We start from the raw sequence: 20,112 nt of genomic DNA on the forward strand, positions 1-20,112 counted from the left end.
AATTCTACCAGAAGTCACTATTGAGAACCGATCGACTACACTAAATCGCTTGAATCATCCCGTAAATAGGGAAGCATGCAAAGTCCAAAATCTTCTTCAGCCATTTGAGGTAGGTAATTATCATTTACTTGTCATTTCCTCCGCTAACAACCGGAAAAACTACCAGTTTCACAGTTTAACGGTCTTTCATAGCATGTCAAAAGATGGCATGTCGAAAGATGGTCGAAAGATGTCGCCTATGCACGTAACACTGAAAGCGGGTGTACATTATAAGGCCAAATGGCATGAGCAGAAATCTGTAGCGGTCAAATGGCGAATTGAAAGTGGTTAAATAGCTTGATTCCTGGTCTAGCACAACGTTCCAATAACCACATTTCGCGTCAACAATGGAGAAGTACTTGGCACCACTTAGCTTTGGGAGAATTTCTTCCAGAGTAGGGATCATCTGATGCTCTCTGAAAATGGCCTTGTTTAGGTCTTTGGGATCTAGACATATTCTCAGTTTACCATTCAGTTTCCTGCGGTACACCAGACTGTTCATCGAGGCCGTCGGCTCGCCTTCTTTTATCTTAGTAATAATCCCTCGGGACTAATTATCGTTCAGCTCTTCTTTTATGTCATTGCGCAAACTCAAAGGCACGCGTCTTTGAGCATGGACAACCGGGGGTACAGATGGGTCCACAGTGATATGGTACTGACCCTGGAATCTTCCAACACCATCGAAGCAATCAGGGTAACGTTTCACTAGCTCATCCTTGTCTTTAATGGGTGTAACCTGTTCACAAGTGCGGTTGGCATTCAACGGTGAACCTCGCTGCACTGAGCAATTTAGAGTGACAAGGTTGAGTTCCAGGGATGTTGGCAGCCCAATGATGGCTGGTCCATCTGCTTCCGTGACAAAGAAAGTTGCGACTGATTTCCTGCTGTTGAAATCATAATTTGGCACTTCCCATGTTGCATCAGCTCTGCCCCTCCATAAGCAGTGAGCACTGTAGGTGAGCATTCAAGAAGTCCTGGTTTGGGAAAACCTTCTGGTGTGAGATTCTCAGGATACATGCGGCGATACAGTCTCAAAGGAAGTATGTTTCCTTCAGCTCCTGTGTCTAACTTGGTCTTGAGCGCAGTTGGCCGACTACTGATGCTGTGTAAGTCAACATTTACAGTTAAAAACGCCTCATTTGCCGGTTGATCTTGAGGCCCGATAAAATCAACTGTGATGGATTCAAACGTAATTGTTTCAAACTGATCGCTCAGGTCTCTTCTATCTCCATCTCTACATTTTCCACTTGCGGATCTTCGTCTGTTGCGTTGGTCTTTACTACTGGAGTGATGAGGCGACTTACGGTTTTCTCTGTTCCTTTGCCTGCCACGTGTTCCACCTTGGCTTCTGGAGCGGCAAACCCTTGCCCAGTGATTTTCTCTCTGACAATTTAGGCACACAGATCCATATGCGGGGCACTTCTTTCTAGGCTCGACCCCCTTAATTCCATGAATATCTTTGTTGCTTTCGCCATCCAACTCTTCCATCTGTGATTGGGTGGCCTCGTAGGTCCTAGCGATGTCAATAGCCTCGTCGAGAGTAAGCTGCTCACCTTTTTCTAATAACCTTTCCTGTACTTTCTTGTGTTTGGTTCCAACGATTAGTTGCTCGATCAGGCGCTCGTCGGACTCGTCCTTGTCTCTGAATTGACACCTCGTAGCTTGATTTTGACAACGTGTCAGGAAAACGTCGACAAATTCATCATTCTTCTGCCTGAGCTGTTGAAGCTTGTATCTGGCTAACCTGTGGTTCACTTTCGGCGCTACTTCTTTCTCAAATCGCTCCCATATTTTCGCTGGACTCGTGCTGTCTTCTGCTTCTTCCCAGGTCCAACTATTGTATGTTTCTAATCCTTGTCTTCCAATCCATAATTAAATGAACGTGGCTTGTCCCTTAGCCGATTTCTTCGAGTATGGCCAGCTGAAAATCAAGTCGCAGTATTGCTTGAACTGGGCTAATTCATCCCGCAAATCGGTGGCGTCCCAATTCATCTCCGGGATTTTGAATCCCGCAGCAGTGGCCATGATGAGAAGTTTTGGTTTGGTTTAATTTTGGTTCGCTTCGGTTCACTTTAATTTACTCTTACTCCTGACACCATGTCGTGGCAATGAACCAATAAACCAGGCAAGAGATACGTTTTAGAACATCATGTTATGCAGACTCGAAGAACTAGAAGAATATGCAAATACACACAAGCATGCGAATAACTTATACAGACTCATCACACCTTCGGCCATGTGACCAGAACTGCTGAAAATCAAGTCGCAGTATATCTTGAACTTGGCTAATTCATCCTGCAAGTTGGTGGCGTCCCAATTCATCTCCGGGATTTTGAATCCCGCAGCAGTGGCCATGATGAGAAGTTTTGGTTCGGTTTAATTTTGGTTCGCTTCGGTTCACTTTAATTTACTCTTACTCTTGACACCATGTCGTGGGAATGAACCAATAAACCAGGCAAGAGATACGTTTTAGAACATCATGTTATGCAGACTCGAAGAACTAGAAGAATATGCAAATACATACAAGCATGTGAATAACTTATACAGACTCATCACACCCTCAGTCATGTGACTGGGACTGCAAACAGTGTGAAACCGGAACTGAATGTTACAGGTGGTTGAGGTGTGAGTGTAATAACAACAACACTAGATGGGGAGCACTTATTGGAAGGAGGGCGCTACATCAGATGACTGTGTAGTAATCATTTCCTTTAACATCTGACAATCCATCTGGATCTTAACAACTGAAATCAATTCAGTATGTACATGTACATGTGGATATCCTCTGTTATAGTGATAAAAATTAAATACTTTCAACAGAAGTATTATTTTACCTCTTTTACCCTTTTTTTCCTTTTCTTTGTGGTACCGCAAACACCATAAATAACAAGGCAAAGGCGCGCCATGCGAGGAATATCAACCATATTTAAATCAAAGTCCAAGTACTGGTTCCAGGATGGATTTGATCCACTCTCTGGTCTTGTGAATGTAATGTCACACAGGGCTTCTCCGCCATGGTAAATTCCTGCTCTGACACCAACCTGAATACATTAAACAGATATCAAGTCAGGAATAATACATGATTGAATAATTTATTAAAGACTTCACGTAGCAGTGTCACCTGATGAAGACAGTCAGTATGCAGTCAAAACTTGACCACACTTACGCACTTAACAAATAGATTAAATGTTGCCGTGTCTGTTCAGTAATACTGTACATGTCTATCACAGATGATGTAAAAATGTGGCACAAGAACAAGAAAGTGGTACAGAAGGTACATGTAATTATTACTGTAGATCACAGATGGTGTCAAAATGTGGTAAGAACAAAAAAGTGGCACAGGAGGTGACAGCTAAGTGAGTCACTATGTCACTTAATAAATGCAATTAAGAAACAAAAAAGAATGTTAATGACATCATGAAGGGGGGAATGGATATTCTCTTCAAATGCACAATACAAAGTACAGACACACATGTAAAACTACAATTTCACAGATATCCTGAGTTCATAAAGGATTAGTGAGTGCAAGCAAGTTAATTTGAATCAACTGGCACAGGTACAAATAAGAGAGATCTATACACCTTTCTCTAGTAATATCAATAATGAGCCATAAATTATACATATATAATGTAGAAGGAAAAAAAGGTTGTTACATGTAACTGGACCACTGGGGAATATTAAGATTGATTGAGATCACAGCTTCCTTCTCAATGACCATAAAAAACCCCAAGTTAAAAATACAATGCCTGTGTGTGTTTCCTTAATGGTAAGGATTAAAATATGGAAATCAGGGCTGTGCTCTAGATGCACCCAGGTGCTATGGGCGACTAACTTTTGCCTTTGGGCGACTGTTAAAACTTACTTGTTTCCTATAAGTTGAAGTGCTGGGAACCCAGGATTTCATGGTTAGGAACCTTTGTGTTCCTTGTAATGTTTCTTAGACCACAGCCTTGGAAATAAACGTAGTCCACGTACCTGCATCAAATCACCTGCATTCACATTAGCTGCTGAAACAACCTTGATTCGCACATGGGTCTCGATATCCCACAGTGATAAGCTTGTAGACTGCGGCTTTTGAGGTAGTGGCGGAGCTGCTCCAGGAGATCTGGAACTTAACCCACTTACATCAAATACCTCAACTTGAAGTGACGAACGAAGCACAAGTGAAAGCATTGGTCTGACACCCTTAGAGACACAGCTGCGAATGTACTGAAACAAAAACAAGAAGCAAACACACTACAATCTAACTTCCATTTAAAAAAAATTGGCGTCAGGTTTTCATGCATCTGTCCTGTTACTGATCATAAATTTTGTCAATCGAAAACATTATCAAAGTATATATATTAATTTGTTTCCTTTGTTTCAGTGGCATGCCTGTAAACTACAATCTTGGACAAAATAAATGGAACACCTGGACCACCCCTCCCCCCATTTCAATGATGCCAAAATGGCGCGTTTTTGCACCTTCGCGCCTTCATCATTGCTTTTTTTGGGGGGGGGGGAAGGGGGTTAATTTTTCCTTTTTATTCGGTCCAAGATTGTCCGAGATTCATACTGGCGTGACTAGGTGTGTTATTTATGGTAATGGTGGGACTATTGTAGCAGTTGCACGCTTAAAAGATTCACTGTATATCAGAACGCAAACCTTACGGTGAAGGCATACCCAGTCGAGATTGAAAAAGTGTTTTCTATGACACTTAATCAAGTGCTATTTTAAGCGTTTTACATACTTTAAACAAAAGATGCATAAATGCGTGCGATATACAAAAATTGTTAATGGTCTCCTCCTAGGATGGAAGCAGGGCGTTCCACTTGCAAAATGATTCGCCCAATGGCAATTCATCTGCTTGTGGACTACAATTCAGTTCATCCAGATTAAAAGTCCAAACATAGCTGTGTCATTATTATTCCTGATTCTTCACAGTCAAACCAAGTGAAGCGTACCCCTCAAGATTACATTAACGAATTGATTATTTGAATATTGAACCTGATAGTCATTTCAAGAATGCAATAATAAATTGATTACTGGAAAATTGATCCCACTAGTCATTCCAACAATACAGCTAATGGTTTTAATGTTCCAAAGAATCAATTAAATATTGATTTTTGAAATGACTAGCAAGTTCAATATTCAAATAACCAATTCATTATCGCATTCTTGAAATGACTACCGGGTTCAATACTCAATTAATCAATTCATTAATGAAATCTTGAGGGGTACGCTTCACTTGGTTTGACTGTAATCCACTGACCACTAACTGTCTTCTGGGTGAAATGACCTCAATTCTTTGGTAGGGCAAACCATCTACACTGTACAAGGTCGTTAACAAGATTGTTACACCCCAGTCTTATTTGTAAGCTATACTGAATGGTTTCCGTGAGGGATTGTCATAAAATGAGCATCTTGTCATACAATGTACATGTAATTTCCCTGAATTATAATGCACTTAGAAAACAGTCGTAAGAAAAAACGCGCGCTGATTATTTGAAAATCGTATTTCTATAACTTGATAGAAACACAGAACTAGCACAAGCTGTCGACAAAAAGAAATAGTAAACATGTTCTCCGTGTTTGTATCGAGTTATAGAAACACTCTTGAAAGTTTTGGAGAACTTGAAAAAGCTGTGGAAACACTCGCCCGCGGCTCGTGTTCCCACAGCATTTCTTGTTCTCCCAAACTTCCACTTGTGTTTCTATAACTCAATAGAAACACGCTACATGTTTTCTATTTCTTAAACATCACTGGCTTTACTAGTAATTGCCCCTGGGGTATTATAGTGGAACCCCGCCTCACTACCACCCCGTTAATACGACCACCTCGTTTTTACGGCCACTTTATTCTGGCCCCAAAAAAGCTCAGTCAGTCATTTTCTTATTTAAAAAACCCCTTTAATACGACCACCCCGTTAATGCGACCAATGTTCCATGGCCCGAAGGTGGTCGTATTAACAGGGTTCCACTGTGCATGTAACTCCGGACAATTAACATTTACCATTACGAAAGTCAGGCATATAAACTACTTGGTCTTGCCCTTCCCTTGGGACAACAGTTATTTTAGCCACTTTTTATGACCGATAAAAACAATAATGTCAAAGAATTTCCGTTTAAACTGAAAGCTGAAGCATCGTAGCGCGTTCGAGACAGTTACAGTAGTATCTCGCAACCTTGTATACACTGTAAACAAACCGTTCTACACGTAAACTAATGAAAAATCAATTCATTGCTCCCTTTAATTTCGCACGTCTAAATTAGCTACATACCGTGTACTGCAATAGTGAGTAATTTCCCAACAAAAAGCTTTCTTGTCCAACAATTTTCAACACGTAATCGGCGGGTTTATCCAGGTCCAAAACACCCATAATAGCACTTCGCTTCTTCAACACCAACACCAAGAGCTCTCCTGGAAACGCATCTGCAGGAACGTTGAAAGCGTGCATGTTTTTTATTGAAGCTCGATTGTTCTTGATGGCCACATTCACCGAGAAACGCCTGTTTTCCATTAGATTGTTTACAATATGCGAAGGGGGTTCAGTGGTTTCGATCTCGGGAGGATAAGCATACATCGCCCGGCCCATCCAATCGAGCTGACGTCGCTCGCTGGCAATTTTCTCCGCAAACTGGCGATACTTTCGACGGAAATCGTCCACTTCGCTGTTCTGCATTTGATCGAATTCATGCAAGCTCTTCCCGATCAGGTTGCCGACGTGAGAATTGAATAGTTTCTCTTCGTTGTCACCTTTTCTGTGCATCAGTTTCAACAACGGTCTAAAGGGACGCACATCGATCAACTGGCGCGATTCGTCCAAGAGTTCCTCCTGTTTTCCTTTCTGATTCACGCACACAAACACGTAGGCTGATGCATCTTTGAGCAAATTGAACAAGGGATAACTGCTGGCTTCCCTCCACAGTCGATTCAACAATCAAACTTGTTGTGGCATTTTTTCAACACGCTAAAACAATTGCAAGACCTCGTCAGTACGCAGACACGAAGACAGGATTCCGGATGACCTTCGCGATTGTTTTAGCGTGTTGAAAAAATGCCACAACAAGTTTGATTGTCTCATTAATGAGATGTTACTCATGAACCAAATACGACCGTGTTTAAATGTACAATCAGACTCAGTTCGCGCTAAAGGTCTTTGTCTAACTTATGAAAATTAGTAACTCTAAACTCTTAGTTACTCTTGAAATCGCACATTTAATTAGTTTCCCTTGACAATGGCGCCAAGATGTCGCCGAAACGTCGGATTTGTCTATTGTTAGTTTTTGCCTGTATAAGACTTATGTCAGTTCAGATTATTAACTACTGCAGCTTCCAGTCGCGTTCGCTTAAATACGCTTGGTAACACTAAATATCATTTCGTTCGATTACTTTCCTCATCACGAATTCTTATACGTTGTAATCCCTCAAAATACTGAGTTTCCTGTCAGACACAAGGCGGATCTGCATCGATCGATCGATCAACGGACTTTGTTTGACCTTGTTGCTATGTAAGTGCTTCAAGTGAATGCTAAACAACGCGCGTAATCAAACAAAGATATTTAGACTCAATCGCACTTAAACTACGCCAAGATCTCGGTCGCATTTTAAGAGTGCCTGCCTGTAAAAATCAGACAAATTCTTAATTTCGCGGCAAGGGTCGAAAATTCGATTTCGCTAATATTCTTATGGTAGATAGGCTAGGGCATGACAAAAACTACTGGATAGTTTTTTTTGGCAAAGTAGTCACACAAGTGATATAATTTAATAATGAAACTCTATCCCGACCGATGTATCGATTTTGGTCACTCCAGTGACCACAGATTGAAAACGTGACAGAAAATTGGCGTTACTTTCGATTCTCACCAAATTTGGACAGTCCGAAGGTCTCATCATTAGCCAATTGCAGGCCATTTTTCAGCTCTTTTCGTCATGTCCCCCCACGGCAGAATTTTGTCAAGTTAGCTAATTTAGTATGCAAGCCACCGTAATGGCGGTCACCGTCGACGAAATGTTTATTTGCTCAAAATTGGTGCAAAATCTTTCGGAGATGGAAGTCAGGACATTTGTAAGAATACAGAAAGTAATTTGGGACCGGTTGCTGGCTTCTAAGGCTGAATTTATCCAGAAGTAAGCTGTATTTTCGTTTTCGTGCCGAAAGCCATGCGATGAAATATTATCGGCTTGTTCTGCTGTCTTGTTCTGTTTTTTCTCTTGGTCTTTTCTGTAGCCCGCCGAGGCCAGTCTTTCGTCTAAATGAGTTGAAAAAAGTTCGAAAAAGATGTTCCTATTTAAGTTTAAGCTCTCAGGCGATAATTCTGGAGTTTTTTTGGCCGAAACGTGGGCTTTGTTATGTTGGTGTTTTTCGGTTGCTATGGGCGACAGTGGTTTCCTTTGTTAGGTCAAGTCTGGGGAGTGAGGTCACAAAAAAATTCTAATTAATTCTGGTTTTGCTCGATTTTGCTGAAATTTTAACACGATAAAGCTGGATTGTTAAGGAATAGATTTACCGTCTGCCGATGTGTGGTAACTATTAAGTGATATATCGCTTCGAAATCAGGGTTTTGAAGAGATTGTTTTGCAACGTGTGGGTTCGGCGTGATTTTGTAATCGGAGGTTTTTGTTGACTCCGAAGGAAAAAATATCCGGAAAAGGTCATTTCGTCGATGATTCAAACGAATATAAATATGTATATGTTCCAAGGGAAATTTCTGGTGAAAAAATATAATTTTTGACGAGCGCTGGGTTTTTAATTTTTTTCCCGCGAAAGTCAGTATCGGAGATGAGATTTATTAATGTTTCAACAGCTTTTGGCGAGTAAATATCACAGATTGCGTGACTCAAAATTTGGCCGAGTGGAAGCTTGGGTCTGGTCGCCTACAAATCGAACAAGAAGATCTTTTAGATCTTACAACCGCGCTTTTAAAATTTAACTGTTTGCTTAGCACTACCGTCGGAACGTAGTGCACATTTCAAAGCAGTCATTGATGATTCTTTTCTTACTGTAGACATCACATCACTTGATCAACACAAACTGTATTATTGCACCATCAGTGGTAGCCGTTGACAAATCTCCGATGACGTAATGGTCCTAATCTAGAAGTTTCTTCGGGATATGTATGGGCATGAACGATATGAACCACACGGTAATAACACTATTAACAACAGCTTTCTTTCTTTAAAGACATGATTAAATTTGATTGATGTTTTCCACGAGTATAGGGCTAGCAAAGTAGTCACGATAAGGGTTTCATTGTTGTCATTATTGTCTTTACCCCTATTAAGCGGCCACCCAAAATTTAAGAACTTTGTTTTGGAAAGTACGTGAAATATGCTATTGTGCACAACAAAACAAGAGTTCTTTTTTCCTCTAATACACGGTGTTCTTCACTCAATCTTGGATCTTCCCAGAGAATAGACTGCAAAATGACACTGAAAAGACCAGGTGCAGTTTTGTCAGCAAACTCTTTCATCTGTCCAGGAGCATACAGTGGCACAGCATCACTGCTTTCATAATGTTGTTGCAATGATATCTAAAATTTTCCGATCAGCTGGTCGAATGAATTTTCTGAAATTAATAGAAAAGGTAAATATCTATTTTACTTATTTAAATAAATTATTGAAATAATTTTATTTATTAAATTTAAATATTTGATTCTCTGATTGTGTCAATCACTGTCATGTGTTGGTCTTAACACATCCTCTTACTTGTTGGATTGCACAAATACAATACCTGTATCAGAAATATAATCTTGAAATGGTGTCTGTTACCCTTACCGGTCACCTTAACAACATGTTATTTTGATTGTTACCTAAGTCACTAGTCAATATTCAAACGAAAATAATTATCAGTTTTCCAAGTCATTAAAACGATGAGACTTGAATAGTTTGTGGCAACTCTGACGCAGCATTTTTTTCTTGGCCAAGAGACTCCTCAGATAACTCTTCCAAATCATTGCCATAATAATTGAGAAGTCCTCCAAATCCTTCTCATTAGTGCTTATGACTTCAACCGAATGATAAAATTTATGATATTGTCATTGACCATGTGCAATACATGTAAATAATGATAATCTGTTTGAATGAGTTTTGGTCAGATGGTGTTATTATAGTGTGCCATGGATTATCATGATGTCAAACAATTATCCTTCAAAATACTTGTATCTTGTATGTCTTGTATCTTTACATTTCAGGTAAGTGATACTAACCTGATAGTTGAGTTAAGTCATGGATTGCTGTTGTCATCCTATTACAAACTGTTTTATCCATTGTAAATTCACCATAGCAATTTATTTTTACCACCCCAAATGATGTTTGTATTTCTGCCATGGACGTTTGCTGGCTTTTTGGGTACTGCAGGTCTATTCCACAAGCCTCTTCTAGAAATTTAAGTCTTTAGAACAACAATTGGAAATGGTTCTGAACTTTTTGGAGGCCTTCCTACTGCTGTGTTGCTACTTTAAGTTCTTGAGTAGTCCTAGAATTGGTAAATTGCAAGATCTAAATAAAAAATTAAAAAAAAATAAGAAATAAACATATTAGTTTGTTTGTATCCAGATACTGAAAATGGATGTCCAAAACGCATATCCCCCCACTAATGAAAAATGGAGTAGGTAAATTTTTAGTGAAATTTTTCATGAAGTGGGTGCTCATAGGGTTCCTGGACACCCCTCTAACTGAATCCTCGGTGTGGAGACAACATTGCAGTGCTACTGAATTTCAATAAGTATATGTGAAACTGACATTAATTCCACCTTGTCACCCACAGAGGGATCACATGAGATAGCATTGCGCCTGCGTGAACTCAGTGCGTTCTTGCCTTCGTTGTGAACGGATTGTCTTTTCTGTCCTGCGAAAACTTGGTTTTTGCCACACACAATGCCGCCTGATTCGCCTACTAAAACATCGAAAGAAATTCATGTAGAGATACACCCGGTACCAGGAGAGAGACCTTCCAAGTCTTCGAGACGCGCCAATGATAAAGACGGGAAAAAGGTCATAATTGACTCCCGTCAACACGATGAAGACATGGCAAGCGCTCAGATCAGTGCTTTGCAAAAATCTATGGAACAAGGCTTTTCCCGGATGGCCGAGTCGTTGACCACGGCCCTAACACAAACCCTTGAGAGGTATGTGTGTGAGGAGGTCACCGAGGGTGACTTAAACGACAATAACTTGTCAAACCCCTCACAAGACAAACCCAGCCAGAAGGCGGGAAAATCGTCTTCACCGAGCGAGCAGATGGATGTTGATGCCTCGGTCAATGACCTTTTGTCTAATGCCAAAGAACATGGCAATGGAAAGCAACATGAAGTCGACGAATCAGCTGGAGACTTCCTCAAAACTCTTCAAAATGACCTGAAGTCGGAGGAGACGGGACCTCCCATCCATGAAGAGCTCGCTAAAATTGTGACGCGTCTCGTGCGAGACGGCATGTTAGAAGAACGGCTGCAAGAGAAGATAAACAAATATCCGCAGTCGGAAAACTGTGAAGGTTTGACGAAAGTTCGAGTTAACCAACTGATTTGGGATAACCTCAGCTCCACCATCAGGTCGCAAGACTTGAAATTCCAAAAAGTGCAAACGTCTGTCGTTAAGGGCATGACAGCTCTTGCTCGCGTCACTGACGCCATCTTGAAACGAGTTAATGAGATAAATGGCGGGAAAGTGCTCGCCCAAGAGGCAATAGACAGCCTTTCTCTTTTGGCACATGCAAATACCGAGCTTAATAATAGAAGGAAAGAGCTCATAAAACCGGACCTACACACGGATTACAAACACCTTTGCTCAGCGTCTACAACAGTGACAGCTGAACTCTTCGGAGACGACTTGTCGAAGCAAGTTAAGGATGTCTCCGAAGTAAACCGTGTTGGCCGGAAAGTAACTACTTCCACCGTCACTCGTCATAAAGGCCCGACCCACTCTAACTTTGGATACAAAAGCCAATCGTCTGGTGGCAGAGGGAAATTTTTTCGAGCAAGAGGAAGTCAGAAGCATGTTTTAGGCTGGCGACAGACCGCAAGTCGCGGTTCTGCCACACAGAATTCAGACAAGTTTCCCAAGTCGAAGGGTCAAAGCAAGTAAACAAAGCTTCTGAGGACTTACCTCAGGTAAGTCAAAAATTGTGTCTTGTAGAACCAGGACAAACGGCAGGTAGATTGAAATTATATTTCTCTGAATGGAGAGAATTGACTTCCGATCCGCAGATTCTCAAAACCCTCAAGGGTTTTAATGTTGATTTTGTTGACTGCCCTCCTGTACAAATGCTTCCCCCAAAGGAAATCGCTTTTAATTCGGAAGAATCACAGATTATCAGTTCAGAATTAGACAAACTTCTGACAAAGGGGGTCACTGTGAAATCACAGCACTGTCATGGAGAATTTCTCTCTACTATATTTCTTCGTAAAAAGAAGACTGGAGGGTATAGGCTCATTCTCAATTTGAAGAACGTAAATCAATATATTAGCAACCATCATTTTAAAATGGAAAGCTTAACTTCAGCAATCTTGCTTGTGACACCTGGATGTTATATGGCATCTGTAGACTTGCTAGATGCATATTATTCGGTTCCAATCAATGAGAAATGCCAAAAATATTTGAAGTTCTCTTGGCAGGGGGAGTTATTTCAGTTTCGGCAGGTATATTTTGTAGGGTGCAGGTTGCAGGTTGAAATGTAATTATAACTGGAAAACCGCTGGCACTTGAAAGAACGTACAGTTGGTAGAATTACCGTGACTGTTACATGACGCTGTTTACAGTCGCTCAGAAAGGTGGCTTCCACCTAAGTGCCAAACCGGCCGAAGCGATGGGAGGAGAGTATATTTCAATGATTTTAAGCCTGCAATGAATTATTGTTTTTGAAGAAACATCTGAAATATCTGCTGAAATATCTGCTGAATTTGGTTTCTTCCCAGTGAGTACCAAAATGAAAGCACACTGAGCTTGCGCTAGTATATTCCGTCTGTTAAAATCTTATATTATTTCATTTCTTTATTTATTTGCTTCATTTGTGATGGCAATCTTCTGTTGTTGAGGGAAGACTCGAGCCAAATCTGGAATCGATGGAGACATCTGTGGAGCGGCCATCCAGATGGCTTTGAAGAGATTTCACCAGTCCCTGCGTGTCGATCGATAAGTACTTATGGCGGATCGATCGTGTTTTCGATGGACATGAGAACATCGCTCAAACCAAGTGCGATCACAAACAGTTGGGAAGCGTACAAGTCTCTGGTTTCTGTACACGGCGTAACAAGTTAGAAGATTGCCAAAGAAGGCCTAAATATTAATAACAGCGTGTTTTCACTACGTGAAAGAGGCGAACTACTTTATGTAACAACCCCCGACGAGTATATAGGTTATTAATTATTTTTAGTGCCAGCGGTTTTTCAGTTATAATTAAATTTCAACCTGCAACCTGCAACCTGCAAAATATACCTGCCGTTTCAGTTTACTTGCCTCCCTAATGGTCTTGCTTCTGCTCCCCGACTTTTTACGAAATTGCTTAAGCCTGTCTACTCCACCTTAAGGCAAATGGGACACACAAATGTGGGCTACATTGATGATTCATACTTACAAGGGCCCTCATTTAATGACTGCAGTAATAATGTTCAGGACACTGTCCACCTTTTCACCAAAGTGGGTTTTCTTCTAAATCAAGAAAAATCAATTCTTGTACCCAGCCATGAGTTAACATTTTTGGTTTTATCTTAAACTCACTCACAATGACAGTGGGACCAACACCAGAGAAAGCTGAAAAGCTGAAACAGAAATGTTTAACTGTATTGACAAAAACTCATGTTTCAATTCATGATGTCTCAGAAGTGATAGGTTTAATGGTTTCTATGTTCCCTGGTGTTGAATATGCACAGCTTTTCTATAGAAGTCTAGAAATAGACAAAATTAAAGCTCTGAAAGAAAGTAGGGGAAACTACAACTCCGTAATGACATTGTCAGTTACATCAGTCATAGACCTCAAGTGGTGGATCAAAAATGTTGAGAGCTCGTTTAAGTGGATATCCCATGAGGATCCATTACTCTCCCTGTATTCTGATGCCTCAAAAGAAGGGTGGGGGGCAGTGTGCAAGGGAGATAAAGCAGGAGGTCGATGGACTGTAACTGAGTCTAACTGTCACATCAATGAGTTAGAAACATTTGCTGCTTTTTTTGCTTTGAAATCATTCTGCCACTCAATGACAAATTGTCATATTAACATCTACATAGATAATACCACTGCTGTCTCTTACATAAATGCCATGGGTGGGACTCATTCTTTGGAATGTAGTAAGATTGCACGTGAAATTTGGACCTGGTGCATCCAGAGAAATATCTGGGTGACAGCAATCTCATTACCAGGTAAAGAAAATGTTGATGCTGATAGGGAATCTAGAACATTTAATGATAACACAGAATGATAACACAGAATGGTCTCTCAAAGAAAAGTTTCAGCATTGTTGAGACCTATGGCATGCCATCCATTGATCTTTCCGCATCTAGAATTAACAGAAAAGTTTCACGTTATGTGTCATGGAGGCCAGACCCTGAGGCACAGTTTGTGGATGCTTTCTCTTGCTCTTGGTCTCAAGAACAATTTTATGCTTTCCCTCCTTTTAGCCTGATACTTCGTTGGTTAAAGAAAATCGAAATGGAGGAAGGGGAAGGGATCATAATTGTTCCAGTCTGGCCCACCCAACCTTGGTATCCAAAGCTGATGAGTCTTTTGGTTGACAAGCCCAGACTGTTACCAGTGACAAGAGGGACATTGTATCTTCGAAGCAAGCCCAGTCAACCACATCCCATGGAGGGCAAACTGAAACTAATTGCATGCAAGTTATCGGGGAATCCCTAACGGAGCAAGGCATTTCTGCAGAAGCTACCAAGATTATCCTCAAGTCGTGGAGGAAAAGCACATCTAAACAGTACCAATCCTACTACAAAAAATGGCTTGACTTCTGTCATAGAGAACAGATTAGTACAGTTCGTCCCTCTTTAGCCCAAGTCATAGAGTTTCTACTGACTTTATTCAACAGTGGTCTTAGTTATAGTAGCCTTAATACTGCTCGTTCAGCACTTTCTTCAATACTCCCTTCAATAGATGGTATCCCAGTTGGGCAACATCCTTTAGTTATTAGGTTTCTAAAGGGAGTATTTGAATCTCGCCCAGCGATGCCTCGTTATACAGCAGTTTGGGATGTAAACCAAGTTCTTGATTACTTAAAGACTTTGTCCCCTGTTAATGAGATTTCTCTCAAGAGCTTAACTCTGAAGCTCACAATGTTATTAGCTCTAGTCACTGCTCAAAGGGGGCAATCCCTTCTTTTTCTCAATGTGGACAGCATGATAGATTCTGGCTCCTCTTTAGTGTTCAGACTTCAAGAGCATGTTAAACAGTCCAAACCAGGGTCCAAGGGTATGGTGATTGAACTTAAATCATTCACAGATCCAAGACTTTGTGTTGTGACCACTCTTAAGGAGTATTTGACAAGAACAAAGTTTGCAAGGGAGACTCGTTCATGTAGTCAACTGTTGCTAAGTTATGTTAAACCGTACGGTCCAGTGTCTAGAGACACGATTAGTCGTTGGGTTAAGTTTGTATTACAAAGTTCAGGCATTGATGTTAACATTTTCAAACCTCATAGCACAAGGTCAGCTTCAACTTCTAAGGCAAAGCTGAGTGATTTTCCATTAGCAGATATTCTTGACAAGGCTGGATGGAAGTCAGAATCCACCTTTGCTAAATTCTGTGACAAAACGATTGTGGAAGACATGTTTGCCAATAAAGTTTTGCAGTAATATGTTCACTTGTGTGAAATTATTTACTACTAGCCTGTGCATCTGTCTTTGAAGTCTCATGTGATCCCTCTGTGGGTGACAAGGTGGAATACAGAAGTTGAACGAGACTTTCCGGAAGTTGAAGTTCGACTGGGATTCCACCTTTGTCACCATACACAGAGGGATTACATGCCCTCCCTTGGACCCACCCTGTTACTTACTTCCTACGATGCACATGGCTAGTGCTTTAAAGGCTGAGTTCACGGAGGCGCAATGCTATCTCATGTAATCCCTCTGTGTATGGTGACAAAGGTGGAATCCCAGTCGAACTTCAACTTCCGGTAAGTCTCGTTCAACTTCTGTATTTTAGACGATATTATTGGGGCAATTTTATGGGTTTGGTCTTAGGAAAAATAAGTTTGTCAAGTGGCATAAAGTTCCTGTTTTGCTGTCTTTAAAATTGTTATTTTTCTTTAAACTCGTTTGGCAATTAACTTTTCAAAATAATATTTCCTAGCTTCTGTGCTACCTTTTTCTTTCCAAAATATACCAATTTTAGACTGAACCGCCTGAGGTGGCTTTTTGCTACCTACACCCCAACAATTAATTTTAGTGAAGCAATTGACCGTACTGTACTGTAGTGAAGAAGAGTAAAATAAAAATGTGAGGTACATTAAATGCAAATAACACTCCAAAATCAGTAGTGCAAGATAATTTTATAGGTACATTTTGAAGTTTGTCATCTGAGGTCTGTTTATTTCCATCTTAGTGGAGAACCATACATGCGTAAGACTTGAATCATTTAACACGAAATATAATTAAATTTAAAATGAATTTTTTTTGGTTTCATGTCTATTTTGCCCCAAATTTTACAAAATTTGATACAAACGACTTGTTTATTGTTGCATCAAAAATCTTTGAAAGAGTATGCTTTCCTTTTCCTTAATTTCATTTAATTTGCTGGGAAGGAGATTCCGAAAATCCTTGCAGCAATCCAAGGCAGTGCGAACCAGCGTGTCAATTATAATTAACCGATGTCTAATTAATTGACCTGCCAGTAGTTCGTAAGACCGTCGGCTTCTAGTCAGGATGCGAGGTAAACCTTGTTTCTTCTTTCACTCTGGTACAGCATTTGTAGTACCACCTTGCACCTGGCTTGTACCCATGACATGTTGCTCCTATGGCATCCAGGACTGCAAAAAGTCTCGCAGGAATCCGCTGTTTCCTGATGCCTTGCGAATGGTTTTCTCTAGGAACCGAACATCTGTTGTTGCTCGTCCGTATTTCGTCCCAGTAAACACGGCAAGCTGTTGAGCCCACTTGAGTTCGGCAGCTCTGGTTAAATCTTCAGACAGAAAATATTTTTTGCCGGCACATTTACGGCTGCTTTTGTTGGCTTTCCCACATTTTTCTGCGAAGGAACCGCACAACCAAACCAACGCAACAAGGAGAACTACGTAAAAAAAAAAAAAATTGCTCTTGTCGAGCGCGAACGCGCTCGAAATTCTCTCATATTTTGTTGGTGGTGCAAACACCATACCCCTGGGTGCAAGCGCTTGAAACTTAAATGAAAAATAAACTTTTCAACGAGACAAACCTTTCCCCTACTTTCTTTTGCTAACTCTTACTTTTTGTTTTCAAACTTTGCGGTACGGGATTTTATCTTGTTTACATTGGATTTTAATACGTAACCGGAAATGCGTAATTTACCGGAAGCTAAAATTTGTACTCATGCGCACTGCGTTTTACCGCGGTGTTCCTTGGCAGTATTAGGGAGCTTACGAATCGACGACTTTTGCACGACGCCGCCGTTAGATTGCGTGACATGCTCACTGCGCATGCGTTTCTGAGCACTTCCCAGCTTCGCGCCAAAGTCGACGACGTTGGTGAGAGCGATTTGCCGGCGTCTTGGAAACAGGAGGCCGTGAGGTTAGTTTTCAAAGTTTTCCCTCGATACTTCGGGTATTTTTGCCAGATAATTTAAGTATCACATTAGGGGCATGTCCTTGATGTTTGATTTTAATTTTATTTGCCTGTTTTCGTTCAAGAAACGACCTTCTACAGTGCCATGGCGAACGCTATGAGTTCAACCAACACTGAAAGCGGTCAAAGCACGACACGGTGTGAATGAAAAGCAAATTGCTGTATGAAAAATCTTTCATTTTAATCACGCTTCACTGAAATATAAGACATTTTTTGGTGTACAATGAATTTGAAAGGACTAAAAGGTTTTAGCATTCGTGTCGACAGTTAGAAACAAGGACTAGATAGCTCAACTAGAGAGCTAGGCGATTTTTTCCTCTGTTGTTTTGAGTGGTCTTATAGCCAGCCTAATCTTTTAGAACCCAAATTTTTCTCGACGTACAGCTGCGCTTTCTTTTCTGCCATGCTAGCACATTTTGTTGGTCTGTCTTGAGTATTTTTTTTCTCGAGCTCCTGAGACAATAAAAATTTGCCGGTCGCGCATAAACGTCGTCGTCTTTACTGCGAATCGTAAATTCAAATTTCTACAGGACGACGACGCGAGACTATAAGGTGACCCAACGGCGCCGTCGTCCGAAAGTCGTCGATTCGTAAGCTCCCTATTGTTTGACTGACGCGCCTCTCAAGAGACTTCCGCTTCCGGAAACCTTATTTCTTGGCAAAAATCAGATGTGTTGTGTTATCCGCGTTGTGCAGTGTATCCGCCAAAGAAACCACTAAGTCTGTTCGCCCATAGGCAGGAACAATACTAAGCCGGCGCCTAGTCGAGTTGTCGTAACAAATTATGACCGCGGAAAAGGCTTAGCAACAAAAACTTGTTCCTCTGACTTTAGCTGTCTCGGTAGAACCTTCTCCTCTTGCAGTTCAGATTACCAGAAAACTAGTCAGGAAACCATGTACACTAACATCATTCCTTTGATTACCGGCCACGGCTAGATAGTGTCTTTCCTTTAAAAAGTAATATCCTTCTTCTTAATAAATGGATCTCGGATTAACATGCATGCCTTAAAAATTGAAGAGGACAGGAATTATATAAAGGATGTTCATGATGCCTTAGGTCCGAGACTGTGTTTATGTGGCCTGAAATAAATTTCAGTAAGGCATATTTAATCCGTTTCTTTCTGTAGTTCATACGAAATCTATGAAAAAAACAAAAAACAAAAAAAACGGCGATTGAAATTTTAACCTGTGATAAGACCCTCTTTCTCCGTTTTGAAAGCACATCGCTTCATGATGGTTTCTTTTTAGTTTTCTTCTTTCTCCCTCATATTCTGACCATCTTTTCAATCTAGAAGCGGATAAGGAAAATTTCACACTGCCCACGTTTGTTTAACAGGTCTGTATCCTTGAAGGACCAAAAACGGTCGATTTTTCCTTTCAAAACATATTTGACTTTTGAAAATAGTTATTTTAATCATAATTCATCGACTATTGTACTCTAAACGCGACACTAATACGACAACGAGACAAACGGATGTTCCATGCCTCTCAAAATAAGGAAATTTAATTATGAACGGTGAATTAGTGTAATTGTTTGTTTTTGTTCTACAAAAAATAACAGCGAGCACGAACGGAAATTTTTTCGCCATTTTGGCACGAGAAAAAGCCACACACAAATTATTCCTTGTGCACTATACAAAGGAAAGATTTAAATAAACTGATTTTATCATCAAATAGATATGATTTGATGTATGATTTGATTTTCATATATATATGTCAAATGCAGGTGTGAACAACAAATGCGAGAGACTGAGCCATTTGGCGACGAAATCTTGTCCAAGAGCAGTTTTTCGTCAAGTGTTCGTTCGTGCACGTGGATGCTGATAAAAAGTGGGGTATAGTTTTAATAAAAAGGTTATAGTCTGGGAACAAGCTCTCTGGGCGGGGTGTCAGCTAGTCAAAGCGCAACTTTCTTCACAGCTGTGGATAAAAGATGTGCTTGAGCGTTGAAAAGTGCGTACTAGTAGCAGGATCTCGGGGGAGTGGGGTACTCCCAGAAAAAATTGGGTGGGGGTATGCGGCCCGCTTCCCAAAACCCTTACCCTATTTTTTTGGTCTTAAACGACCAAAATCTCAGTGGGATTTTCCGTGCCTTATTTAAGACCTGACCAAAATTTCGACACCCCATTTATGACCTGACCCTTGAATCGATACCTAGCTGTTTAAGACCTGCCTTATAATTAGTTCCCTAAAAAAGAAAATTTCATATATACTTCACATCAATTAGTTCTCTAGTTCAGATCGATGTTAAAGACATTGTCAGTGAAGTAGTTTCTTCTAAAACAAACATACTTAATTGAAGACTATATTAAAGAGTAGTATAGGGGGAGTCACACAAATA

The 20,112-nt window shown here is 40.6% G+C and overlaps 2 protein-coding genes and 1 long non-coding RNA gene across 6 annotated transcripts in view; 2 read left to right on the forward strand and 1 right to left on the reverse strand.

Annotated features, from left to right (window-relative positions):
* LOC110064345 (phosphatidylinositol 4,5-bisphosphate 3-kinase catalytic subunit beta isoform-like) overlaps positions 1-17,558 on the reverse strand; it is a 47,338-nt gene extending 29,780 nt beyond the window's left edge. For 2 of the 4 annotated variants that reach the window (XR_016205392.1, XR_016205393.1), the window contains exons 1-4: positions 10,229-10,833; positions 6,301-9,588; positions 4,015-4,248; positions 2,874-3,080 (exon numbers count right to left, since the gene is read on the reverse strand). Coding sequence is in view for 2 of the 4 variants with exons in the window: in XM_089282290.1 (XP_089138416.1) it covers positions 2,874-3,080; positions 4,015-4,248; positions 6,301-6,789 (930 nt within the window). In the remaining 2 variants the exon portion in view is untranslated. Of the gene's footprint in view, positions 1-2,873; positions 3,081-4,014; positions 4,249-6,300; positions 9,589-10,228; positions 10,834-12,125; positions 14,753-16,839 lie in introns of those variants that run through there. The other 2 variants (XM_089282290.1, XM_089282291.1) reach the window with 2 other exon arrangements.
* On the forward strand, positions 10,826-15,817 carry LOC149116368 (uncharacterized). The gene is made up of 3 exons (XM_089278384.1): positions 10,826-12,096; positions 13,749-14,372; positions 14,749-15,817. The coding sequence occupies exons 1-3, from the start codon at positions 10,899-10,901 to the stop codon at positions 15,807-15,809; spliced, it is 2,883 nt and encodes a 960-aa protein (XP_089134510.1). The 5' UTR covers positions 10,826-10,898; the 3' UTR covers positions 15,810-15,817.
* LOC149116369 (uncharacterized) lies at positions 17,558-18,258 on the forward strand. Its single transcript, XR_016205400.1, has 2 exons — positions 17,558-17,717; positions 17,837-18,258. It is a non-coding gene; the product is annotated as an uncharacterized LOC149116369 (long non-coding RNA).
* Positions 18,259-20,112: the final 1,854 nt, after the last annotated feature.

The sequence above is a fragment of the Orbicella faveolata genome, unplaced genomic scaffold, assembly GCF_042242905.1.
Source record: "Orbicella faveolata isolate gen_17 unplaced genomic scaffold, um_ofav_v1 contig_12, whole genome shotgun sequence".
NCBI classification, from domain to species: Eukaryota; Metazoa; Cnidaria; class Anthozoa; order Scleractinia; family Merulinidae; genus Orbicella; species Orbicella faveolata.